General features: G+C 35.0%; 1 protein-coding gene across 1 annotated transcript in view; it reads left to right on the top strand.

The window, feature by feature from the left end:
* Window positions 1-12500, top strand: part of LOC125044524 (dmX-like protein 2) — a 56947-nt gene that overhangs the window by 657 nt on the left and 43790 nt on the right. The window contains 19 exon segments of the mRNA XM_047641219.1: window positions 1840-1960; window positions 2180-2377; window positions 2747-2903; window positions 3200-3388; window positions 3513-3657; window positions 3802-3987; window positions 4155-4309; window positions 4581-4750; window positions 5192-5763; window positions 6107-6281; window positions 6457-6633; window positions 6868-7028; window positions 7191-7392; window positions 9622-9787; window positions 10170-10288; window positions 10459-10620; window positions 11365-11614; window positions 11860-12009; window positions 12177-12407. Coding sequence (XP_047497175.1) covers window positions 1874-1960; window positions 2180-2377; window positions 2747-2903; window positions 3200-3388; window positions 3513-3657; window positions 3802-3987; window positions 4155-4309; window positions 4581-4750; window positions 5192-5763; window positions 6107-6281; window positions 6457-6633; window positions 6868-7028; window positions 7191-7392; window positions 9622-9787; window positions 10170-10288; window positions 10459-10620; window positions 11365-11614; window positions 11860-12009; window positions 12177-12407 — 3652 coding nt within the window. The 5' untranslated portion in view covers window positions 1840-1873.

Below are 12500 nucleotides of genomic sequence, written 5' to 3'. Positions count from 1 at the left end.
ATTATGTATTGAAAGAGTCATGATATGAAATATTTTAACTATTCTCTACTATTGAAGATTCTGCTAAAAAGCTTGATTTAGATACAGTTTCTGCCAGGCTGCTAGGCGTGGCCTGCCAGAAACGGATATATATATATATATATATATATATATATATATATATATATATATATATATATATATATATATATATATATATATATATATATATATATATGATATATATATGATTATATTTTTGTGTGAAATTTATATTTTAGTCAGGAGAAAATCATGACTTCATTTACAAGCATAGTGAATTTAGAATAGAAAATAGCAAATCCAGGATAATGTTTTGGAAGAAACCATGAAACATTCTGTTATATGTACAGATATACTCACTTTTGTTGTGTAAAGACAATGAAGGGAAATTTGTCATCTTATTTAAGATGAAATTACTTTGCTATACTAATGCAATTACAGCAAAGCTTTCCTACACAGAAAGTAATCCTTAATCTCAAGAACACAAGGCAATAAATAAAACACACTAACAACTTACCCTTATTTATAGTTTGATAGTAATTACCAGTACAGATGTCATCAAATTTTTGTTGGGTGTAACCAACCCATAAATCTAGATGCAACATTAAAATATAGCATAGTAAAAGCATTTCAGTGGTAACATTTTGACAGTAGTAAAGGCAGAATTTTAATGTACTTCTAATTATTATTAATGCTAACAGTATATTAACATGTTGGATCCAGATGATGTGGACATATTGTCTTAAAAAAATATAGCCAAAGGGTGGGTGACAACTTCCCATCATGGAAAAACAAATAGCTAAGAAGGGGATGATGGAAATGTTTTATCAGGGAAATTGTTGCTTAGTGTCAGGTAAAGAGGACATCATGTCAGGAGTAAACAATGCACGTGGATTGAAATTAGCTCAGCGGGTTTCAGGAAGGGGATCGTCTATGCTCTCCTAAAGGATTTCCTTGAAGGTGAAGTTTACCATCCATTAATCATGCACAAGATGTCTATGTGCAGAACCCTATTCCTGCCCCCCAATACTGGTGGTTTAGGGTGCATTACAGATAATTGAATGATAAGAAAATATAAAAGATAAGCAAATAACATAATGTTACTTATTGTTTCTGTTATTGCACAGTGTAAACTAGCTAAAGAGATAATTTGGAGTCAGCTTAACAAAATCTATGTTATTATCCTGATACAGCATAACAAATGATAAATATAGACCTCAGAAAATGGTAGAACTTCAAAGATGTGTCTGCAGAAAAGAGGCTAATAGGATTGGAAAGAGGAGATAAGGACTGTTTATGTGGGCTGGGTCTACAAGTCACACAAACAAGAAAGTTACCACTCAAGGTAGTAAAATACCACAATGCAGCAAGATCAAGCAGGTTAATGGAGAACTGTGATTATGCAAATTATAGGATTATAACAGGTACAATGGCAAAGCTTAGGGAACTTTAATAGAATCAATTTTATTTCCATAATGTATAATCAGTACTATAACAAACTTCTAAATTCAAGGAGAATGGTACAAATATGTGGGTGAGGCCAAAGAGAAACTTTGCAGATTATATTGGGTTGTTGATGGAACATATCTTGCATTATCATTTTGTTTTTCAATATGAAATAATATTTTCATGATCTGAAAACTTTTTTTTCACAGGATTAAGATCACAGAATCAATCCATGTTTTTTATAAGGTAGCACACCAAAAAGAATGCAATAAAAAAAAAGGGAAGAGCAATTTTGCAAGTACAGTAATAAATATTGAATATCATTGCAGTATTTTCTTTTTTATGTATTTTGAAACATTGCAATCTTTACAGGGTTTTGCTCTGCATTTGCAACAGAACTGTCAGGATGAAGTGCCATCAAATCCTGACCGGTGCTTGCAATGCAGGTGATCGCTGCTTTGCTGTTGGGAGTGTGGAGGGGATCCCTTTTACAGTAAGTTTTAACCATTGATTTTTTTTGTGAATTCTGTGATTATCTTGCTTACTTCTTTTGGATCAATATTTTTCCCTCTTAATTTTTCATGTAGATATTATGAAGAGATTAAAAAGGTTTTTTTTTTTTTTTTATCTTTTCTATCTTATTATTCTCTTATAAATCATCATAGTAATGTGAATATTATTACACATGTTTATGCTTCTGATCTATTTACAGGCATATGCTGCTGGGTGCAACATTGTCATTCTTGCCAGTAATTTTGAGCGAGTGCAAGTGATACCAGGGGTGTGTCATGATAATGTACAGATCTCATGTGTCGACTGCTCCACTGACACAGGGAAAATTGCTGCAGCCTATGGGAAATTGGTGTGCATTTTTGAACCCACTCCACTTGTTAATCAGAACAACACACATGTAAGTTTTTCTTCTTTTTTAGTTGATATTTATATATTCCCTTACCATTTATTTATGTTTTAGGAATGACAGGAAGCCACTGAAACAAAGTATATGCGCACACACACACACACACACACACACACACACACACACACACACACACACACACACACACACACACACACACACACACACACACACATGTACACACTAACAAACACACACAAACACAAACACACACACATGCACACACGCACAAACACAAACACATATTGATATTATATATTTTTTACAAGAATAGGGGTAGTTTGTTTTATTGGAAAATGTTACACAGATACAAATATCACTGTCAGAAAAGTTCTCATAACATTTGTCTCCTTTATTTAGCGACTAGATTACCGATGGATTCAGACAGGAGTCATCGAAGCCGAGAGCTACATAAATACCATGTCATGGAACTTGGAGGGAACTCGTCTCCTAACAGCAGGAGATATTTTACAGATGTGGGCAGCCCCTTTAACAAGAATTGGTGGAGGGGAAGATGGTAAAATAAGTTCCATTATTTTGAAATTAGTTTTTAAAAAGCAGGTTACACAATTGAATTTGCATATAGGATATAAAGATCAGCATGTATTAAGTCTAATGTCTTGTGTATCAGGTTTTATGAGCTGATGAAGACATATGTAAATGTGTTATTAGATTGCCTTGAGATCTATTAGTGTTGTGTTGGATCTCCTTATTTTACAACTTTCATCTTACATTTAATCATTATTAGCAGTTGATATGTAAATGCCAAAGATTGCAAATTGGATGGGGTGGTATATTCCCAAATCCTTTCAGGTTCAGGGCCGGTTACATTTGATCTAGAATGTGACGGTGGCGATGATGAAGAGCCTTCCTGGACATGCATCTGGAGGTGTGTGACTGCTGCTCCCACTGTCTTTCTATCTTTTTCCTCGGATGGCACACTGTTTGCTACAGCTGCTGCCAATGATCGGTTGGTCAAGATTTGGTATGACAACAAGCATAGTAAGTAGCATTGTGGTGGGAAGTTCCCCTTTTACTGTTCCTCATGTAAACTGAAAGCATGAATATCTTTAATTGAATATTTTTAGAGATGCAATAAAATAACACTTCAATGTTTCATTTACAGTTCTTGCACCAGCTCGGCCACAAGATGGAACAACATTTGCCAGTGATCTGACACGATCCTCTGTTAGTTTTAGCTATATTTATCTACCACACCCAAGTGCTGTTAAGGGATTCACATGGAGATCAACTAGCAAATACATGCCAAAGTAAGTTTTCATGTCCGGCTATATGCAAATTTATATCCAACTATTAGTGTGAGAACTTTAGTTGTATGTCTTGTTGTTAGTAATAGATTCTTATTTCTTAATCTGGAATTATTCTCAGTATAATTTTTAATTTCTAATCCATAGGGGGAGTGTAAGCAACATGTTGGTCACCTCTTGCCGTGATAACATCTGCCGCATTTGGGTTGAGACAGTGTTGCCAGATGATGGACTTGTTTCCCTTCATCATTTAGATCCAGTGGCTGCTCAGAATCCACGCTTTCGCACTCATCGCCACAAGCACAGGTTCATGCAAAGGTTAAAGCACATGAAGTAAGTGTTACGAGAAATTTTTGCTTTATAAGCATCCCTGTTTTGGAATTCATGAGATAGACAAAAGTTTGGAAAATGATTACATGCAGAAAAGGAAACCGAAAGATAGGTTGCTGTAAACTGATATGAAACTTTTTGATCTTCTATAAATAACTTTGTGCCTTCAGAGCCTGTTTCCAAATGAGGAGACATGCGAAGACTGGAGGTAACATAATGGGGAGTCTTGCTGGGATAGGAGTAGAGCCGCTCCCTACTCTTCCATCTTCCTACTCTGTTCACGATTTCCACATGTATGGCATCCATGGCACAGGCATTACACCAGGTACATTTGTTGTTTTTTATGCTCTTCTCATTTGATGATAGCATATTGAGTGTCATTGAATTAGGATTTAATGCCAATAACTGTATTTATTAGTCAGCCCCAAAAGTTTACTTACATGTTTGATTAGATTTCTTTTCTTAAAAACTGATATTAGCTAAATATTACTTTATTAGTATGAAATAATTTTCTTTCATCAATTGTATTTTAGCTTTATCTTAAAAACAAGAAGAGTGAAAATTATTATGGTTTACAATTTCTATCTCATGTACAGGCTTCCAGTTCCATCTAGCTGCTTCAATCAATGCAGAAACTGACATCCCATTGGTGCCCAGCATTAGTGGCATCAGCACAAACGGAGAGTCAGAGCAGAGCTTTGTTATTCATTGGCTCAACAATAAGGAGATGCATTTCACTTCAGAGGCAGAGAACATTCTTTTGGAGGTATATTATATGCTTGGGCTTTTGCTAGGGCTATGGATTTCATTTTTATATCTCTAAAAGACAGAATTTTATGCATGGTGTATTATTTCTATTAATCTATCATTCTTATCCTTTTGAGTATGAGGAACAGAATAACCACTACTGGATAGATATATATTAGAAAGGGATTCTTCAACTTGTAACATTATGGGAAACTACAAAATTTGTAATTGATATAAGCAAATTCCCCTGGAACTGCTATAACATTTAAGTGGTAGCCAACTCTAGAAGGGCTAACCTAACATATAGTGTGCTGTCAAGATTGGGCAGTAGGATAGAGCCCAAGGATACAGTGATGCCAAGTAGGCTTGGCAGTATTTAAAAGGTTGGTAAATAACAATACAAATTGAGTGATGTGTAAAGGAATGTATTTATTGTCAGATATTTTTATTTTCATTTTAGGTTAGCCGTCGTGCAATGGAGAAAGAGTCTGCATCTCTAGATCATGACCGTCATTCAGAAGTGAGTGACCTTGAAGATCCAAGACTTCGTGCAACAACAGGAATTCGTATTGGTTCACGAACATCATCTCACATGACTGTGCGTACCCGCAGTATCGATGATGATGAACCAATTAGCCAGCACTCGACCTCTATCCGCACACATCAGCCTCTGAGTGCTGCCACCTCCTCAACTTCAATTGCAACAGATGTAACCACTGCAACTACTTCAGCTTTAGGAGATGCCCTTGACCGACGGATTGAGACATTGCTTCGGGACTGGCATCAGACATCTGATGTCCTCTTCTCAATCCACCCAGTAGATGGATCTCTCTTGGTTTGGATTGTGGATTTCTTAGATGATCATTCTGGCTCTTTCCGGCAAGCTCAAGTGTCATTCAGTGCCAGGATACCCAATGCTCTGCCACTGGGAGATTCCATGACAATGTCACCAAACTTAGCCATTTATAATGGCACATTGCCATCATTCCTCAAGCAGCTTTTGAAACTGGAACTAGCTCATGAGGAGGAACTGTAAGTCTGATTCCAGTTTCTATCTTTTTTTTACTAGCCAAAGAAGAAAGTTTGTGTACTATGTTACTAGTAATAATTAGAATAAAACCGAGACTATTCATTGCCAATCTTCTGCCATGCTATGAGATTGTCATAGATTTATTTGATATTTTGATTAGTTTAATTAAGCCTGTTAGTCATTCTTATGACAAAGAAACCAAATGAATAACAAAAGTATCTTTATCTCGTCTTTTGATTTATCTACATATTTAATAGTAGAAGGCTCAGAATTTATGAGCTTGACATTAGATTAGAAATGGATTACATATATCACATCTGAACAAAACTGCATATTTGTCAACAGACGTGGAGGAAAGAATAAGAGCAAGAGCAACTTAACCCTCTCTAGTAGTGATGAGCGAGAAGGAGGGCTGGGCAGCAGCAGCCCATCACCCATCATTTCCATGACCACCAAACACAGTAATGGCTCCCTCAACCTCTGGCATCTGACTGTGGCTGAAGATTCCCGCTTCACACAGGTAGTTTATTGTGTTATTAATTTATCTGACATTTGATACTTCAGGATATTTCCAATCAGCTTTTCATTATACTGCTTCCAGTTATTTCTTCCTCTAAGAAAAAGGAACTGATTACCATTACCTTTCTGCCTATTAGAAAAAGGAACTAACTATCATGACCTTGTTACATGTGCAGGTGCTGAATCTTTCACACTTCACAAGAGTTTGTGGTCACCGCTTCCAGTTGAATGATATTAAATGCCATCCAGTCCTTCCATTGCTCCTGTCAACATCACATCACAACAAGAAGGAAATGTCTCCTGGGAACCCACCACTGGCTAGTGCGGATGATGCTCCACTGATATGCATACAGGTAAAGAGTTTTGGGAAAAGCAGTGGAATAAGAATAAATCTGGAAATTTAAATATAATAAAAGTGTTTCATTATTAAGCAGTTTTTGATGTTTTTTCTTGGTAGTTCATTTGTATTTTTCATTACATTTCATTTTGCCTTTTGCATTCTGAAGAGATGGGAAAATGGAAGAGAGGTTATTAGGATATGCTTTTATCTGCCTTCTGATATCAAGTAACTGGAACTCTTATTTCAGGATACAACATTTAAAGACTGGTGTAGTGAATTAATTTTGTGGCGTGTAGATGCTGTTGGACCTTTAAGTAAATCTGGAGGAGTCATGGAACTGGCTCGTATCAATTCCCCACAAGTTTCTGCATTCTCTAATGCTGCTTGGATTCCAACCTTGTTACCTAGGTATGATTTTATGTGCAGACTGAGATGAACATGTGTTTCTTGTTTGCATTAATGGATATCTCATTTAAATTTGGACCTGTAAAAAATATTTGTTAAGATAGTTACTTATTCTTCTAAGTAATATTGCAACTGCAAGGAGTTAATATTATTCCCTGTTTTTAGCACAACTCTGGGAAGTGTGTCAAATTCTCCATCTGCCTGTTTCGTGGCTTCTGATGGTGAATGTCTGAGAGTCTACCAAGCAGTGATTGATGGCAGGGCTCTTCTGGCTGAGATATCAACAGCAAAGAGGAAGAAACGCATGATGGAATCAACCCTGAGCCTCTCGACAGATAGCTCCCTTCAAGAACATGTTGGACAAGTGGTAATTTATTTGTTTTCTGTCTCAAGTATGCATTTCAAAAGTATGAGGTTTATGTTATTATGAATGCCCTAATTTTGCATTTTGTCTCTACTTTTTAGTTTGTATTAGTGTAGCTTCCCTTGACACCCAAAGGGCTATTTAGATTCCTAATTAATAGAAATGCTAGACTAAAGTTTAAGTGCTGGTTATCTCTACACTTTTGAAATATAAAAAAATTGATATACAATCAGCAAACCATACATTGTTGAGAATATGATGCTACACTGTACACTGTCAGAAGTTCATCAGTATAGCATCTCAAGTACATATAATCCTGGCACATGGTGTATATATACTCTGCCCATTTGTTTTGGTCTGTCTGTCTCCTTTTAACATTCTATCTGACAAGCAGGATTACCCAAAAGAATGTAATAATATCTGTGAGGGTTCATATCTCCTGAAATTTATAATTTACCTTGTATCATTTATTTATCGAGGAAATTCTCAAAAGTCAAATTTATTGGAGATCTTAGAGTTCTCTTGCAAAGGGATGATCCAAGTTATGGTTAAGAACCAGTGCAGTGTTTTGAAATATAGCTAAATTTTATACAAAACCTCTTGGTTTGTTGATATGTAGAAATATAAAGACAGGGAAAATGTAGTAATCACATAGTCACAAAAATTTATGATATATATTATATTACTACCATATGATTACAGTAAATGCCCACATACCTCATTTAAGGGGACCGTCCCTAGCACAGGGGGTGGGGAGGATAATTTGGAGTTAGCTAGCCTACGGTACACATACACAAATGAGGAAACTACCAAACAAGTGTTAGAGCCCACCTTGGGATATTTCTTGGGAGGAGCAAGTGCATTTGATAACAACATTGCACATAGATATGATGTCGTGCATATCCAAAGAACCCTAACACTTTTATGCCAATATCAGAAAAACTTTAGTTCACAATGATTTATGAAATAATTTGTGTACATTTACATAGATTTACATAAATGTGCTTTCCATCGAAATACAATAAAATAAAATTTAGTCAGAAAATAGTATAAAAAGATTATTAGTATTTTCTGGTTTACATTAGTTTTCTTTATGATTTAATGTATTTATTAAATGTTTCAGACAAGAATATCTACTTTCATATCTGAAAAAGAGGTTTACAATGAAAACAATAACTAATTGACTTGGTAATAATCCCATTATAAAGTACACTAGATGATTTGTGTGTGTGTATATATATATATATATATATATATATATATATATATATATATATATATATATACATATATATAACATCATTAGATTTAGTATAAAAACTTAGGCAAGTGTCCAGATTTCAAATGACCTGTTCATTGGTCATAATTTTGTATTCCTTGAATCTTGATTTTTTAATTTAAAAAAAAATAATAAAAGCAATGAAATATAGATTATTAAGACTAGAAAAATGACCTAAGAATACTTCTCAATAGTAACCGATCCCCCCCCCCCCCCCCAATTAATGGAAAGTAACCCAATGCCTGTGAGTTTTACTGTCCCCTGTAGATTTTTGTAAATAATATTACATACAGATGGCTTTATGTGTGCTCAGCCATCAAGGAGTCTATCAGTAGGCCCTAGTGACTGTGCCTGATTCCCCATTCCTTGAGTTTGCGGGTAAATGTGTTTTTCTTTCTAATATTATTAATATTGATATTGTTCTTATTCTTATTGATATTATGGTTATTAAATTATTATTAAAATATTGATAACATTAAAGACAATAAAATAATACAAATGAAGCTTTCAAAAATTCAAGGAAAAGGGTAAACATGGGAGATAGGTAAGAGTAATAACTGACTCCTTGGTGACTAAGCACTTGTAGAACCATCTATGTGTAAAGACAATAGATGAACTTTTACCCGCACTAATTGAGTTAAAAATTTGGGATCTGACATGCCCTAGAGTTGATCTAAATGAAGAATAGTTTTTAGGTAATTTAGGTAATCATAGATTACCTAAATTACAATCTAAAAAATATATAGAATTTCTTCTTTTTTTTCTCTCTCTCTCTCTCTCTTTTAATGATAAATGCAGTATTATATTGGAATTGCTAAGATTAAAAAAACAAGTGCAGTATTTTTTCCATTTTCATTTTAATAACTTCTATGTTGAGTTAATTGCTTTTGGATGATCATTTCATAATATTTTATGTGGATCTTAAAAATATTTAACTTCCCTGTATCCTTCAGAATTTGGCAGATATATTTGACATAACCTCTGAGCAATCAACGGCAAGACCTGGATGTGTGATAGAACTTGATGCCATTGGTGATGCGACAAATGACTGGCAGAACACACAGTTCCTTCATGTGTTCCAAGAGGGACTCATAAGGGGCGAATTAGGAGCCGAAAGTGGTGAGTGACTTCAGATTTGTGATCCTTTTTACATATAATGAAATGGTAGGAAAAGGTTTAAGTGGCCATTAATAGTTTTCCATTGTATAGAATGTAGCTGATGTTTCAATAAAATCTGCATTAAAACTATATAATTCTGATGAAGATTTAATATAAATGAACCAGTTACTTTAGTGTTTTAAAGTAATTCACTTTTTTATAACTTTTTTGGCATTCGTCTTAATGAATTTAGTACATTAGTTTTAGGACTGTTAGGTTGCAAAATAGCCTTAAATGACATGATACTATCTTTTATAGTCTTGCTAAATATCCAGCTTCTTATGTATTAGCATTCATTGATTTTTTTCTTTTTCTTTTTCTCTTTTTGGAATATTCCATATAGGTAAAGATACAACCACAATGTTTGATCCAATTCATGCCCCTATTGTGGACCTGCATTCTACAGCTGTCTTTGAAGAGCCTTTCTACATCACACTGTTGGAGAAGACGGCTGTAGGCTCAGTATGATCACCTGGCTTTTCATTTTAACCATTTCAGTGTTTTTTGTAAATGTTCTTAATTTTTATTATGGTTATTGTTGAGTATATATCTCTGTAGGAGGATTCAAGTTTATAGAGCACTCATTCTAACTAGCGCTATATTTTGTTGCCATCAATGTATTTATCTTCAAGGTGATGCATATGTGGAGACTGGTGATTGCGTCCGAGAGCCATGGTCAAGAAAGGATGGAAGAGGAAGGCCACATTCCTTCCGGCCGAAGCACCCCTGTGGTCGATAACATGGCTGGGCAGAACAATGTTGATGCCTCCCCTATTGTTATTTCTACAACTAAGGTCAGACACATGAATATTCTGCAAAAATTAAATGCAATTATTTATTACTGATTTCTTTTGATATTGTTGCAAGTAGCCTCTCCTTTCTCTTCTTTCTTCACCGCCCACCTCTAGATCCTCTTTTTTTGTGTGTGTGTGTGTGTGTGTGTGTGTGTGTGTGTGTGTGTGTGTGTGTGTGTGTGTGTGTGTGTGTGTGTGTGTGTGTGTGTTGCCTGTAACTTAACTGTATACTACTACAAATCCCTTTCATTGTTCATTCTCTTCATCCAATAAAAAGTAAGCTCATGTTCATGTTAAAACTAGGCAACATTGAAGTTCAACATTGAAGCTATATATAGAAATGTGGGCAAAATTTCAGAAAAAAAAATAATAAGTCCAATTCAAGGGATGTTGACAATAGAATCCAAAGATCATTGTATAAAATTTGAAAAAATTTGTTATGAATGAAATTGAATGATATTTTTAAATTTTATTTCCAATTGAAAAAAAATAAGAAAAAAAATTATCTTTTTTTATAGCATCATCAAATTGCTTTAAATTTTGAGAGAAAGTATACTGCATAGAAGTTAATACCATAATAGAAGAATGAAAAATATCCGCTCATAATTAACAAAGTTGGATATCAACCTTAGTCCCCTCTTAACTGTATGCATGTGAAAGGATTCTTGTTGCAACAGAGATTTTTTATTTACAGAGGAATATTTTTGCCAAAGTTAACCTTTTTTTTTTTTTTTTTCCCCCCAGATCTACTCACATCCCCTCCCCTTGCCACATGGAGTGCAGGTAATTCATGCATCCCCTGCAGCAGGACACCTGAGCTCAGCATCTATATTCCCAGCCTGTTATGCTCCTTATGTGCTAGTGACAGCCTGCACAGACAACACAGTTAGGTTCTGGAGGTGCAGGATGACAGGTGAAGGAGATGCTACCCAGATACAGTGGGAGGAATGGCGTATGGTCAGCAAAGATGGGAAGAGTGCCATCAAGGTGCCAGGTATGTTAACAAGTTTTCCTCTATTTTTTATGTTGAAGTTATTAAAACACACCTGTGTTTTGTTTAGAGTTTATGTTGCCTAATTTGCTGTAACAGAGTTTAAATTTGATACACTATGCTGAAAGTGGATTTTTTTTAGCAAAAACAAACAAGGTTTTTATTGTTCTGGTGATTTGTGTTCATATTTCTATCTTATACTTTTGATAAACAAATACTCAATGTTTATTCTTTTGCCATCCATCCAGGTCAACCACTTCATGTAAGTGTGGCTTACAGTGGAAGAATTGCTTGTGCATACCAAACTCCAGGGCAGCAGGCAACGGTATCCACTGATGCTGATGGTTCCATAACTTTCTCATGTTCCTTGGCCATCTATGAATGTGAATCAACAGGAGGTAAATTATGTTGTAGTTCATGATATTATAGGGCTAGAGTAATGTTGACTGGATTATAAGATTTAGATATTTTAGGATTCTGTTCCCTCGCCTTTTCTTCTCCTCATGGCTCCTCACTCTCCCAACGAGTTTTGCTTAATAATATATACCTTTTATTTTCTTTAAAGGTGCTGAATGGGTATTAGAAGATAAATTTGACCTTCAAGATGTAGTTACACATCCAGGTGACTCAAATTTGTCAGATCTAGACTTGACTTACCTCTCCAAAGTTGCACAAGGCAAATCAACATCACGCTTGACATCAGCTCTAAGTTCTGAAGATCTCCCACAAGCATGTCCAACATCACCACAGTTTGCTCATGACCATTTGTCTGCAGAAGCATTACATTCAGTCACTAGTAAGTATGTCTGATGTTTGCTGTTTGCAGTCAGTGATGAATAGATTTACATATACTTGCTCATTATATGCTTTTATTAGAACTTGGTATAAT

Source organism: Penaeus chinensis, chromosome 35 (assembly GCF_019202785.1).
Source record: "Penaeus chinensis breed Huanghai No. 1 chromosome 35, ASM1920278v2, whole genome shotgun sequence".
In the NCBI taxonomy this organism is placed as follows: domain Eukaryota; kingdom Metazoa; phylum Arthropoda; class Malacostraca; order Decapoda; family Penaeidae; genus Penaeus; species Penaeus chinensis.
This window is presented reverse-complemented; position numbering and strand designations above follow the sequence as displayed.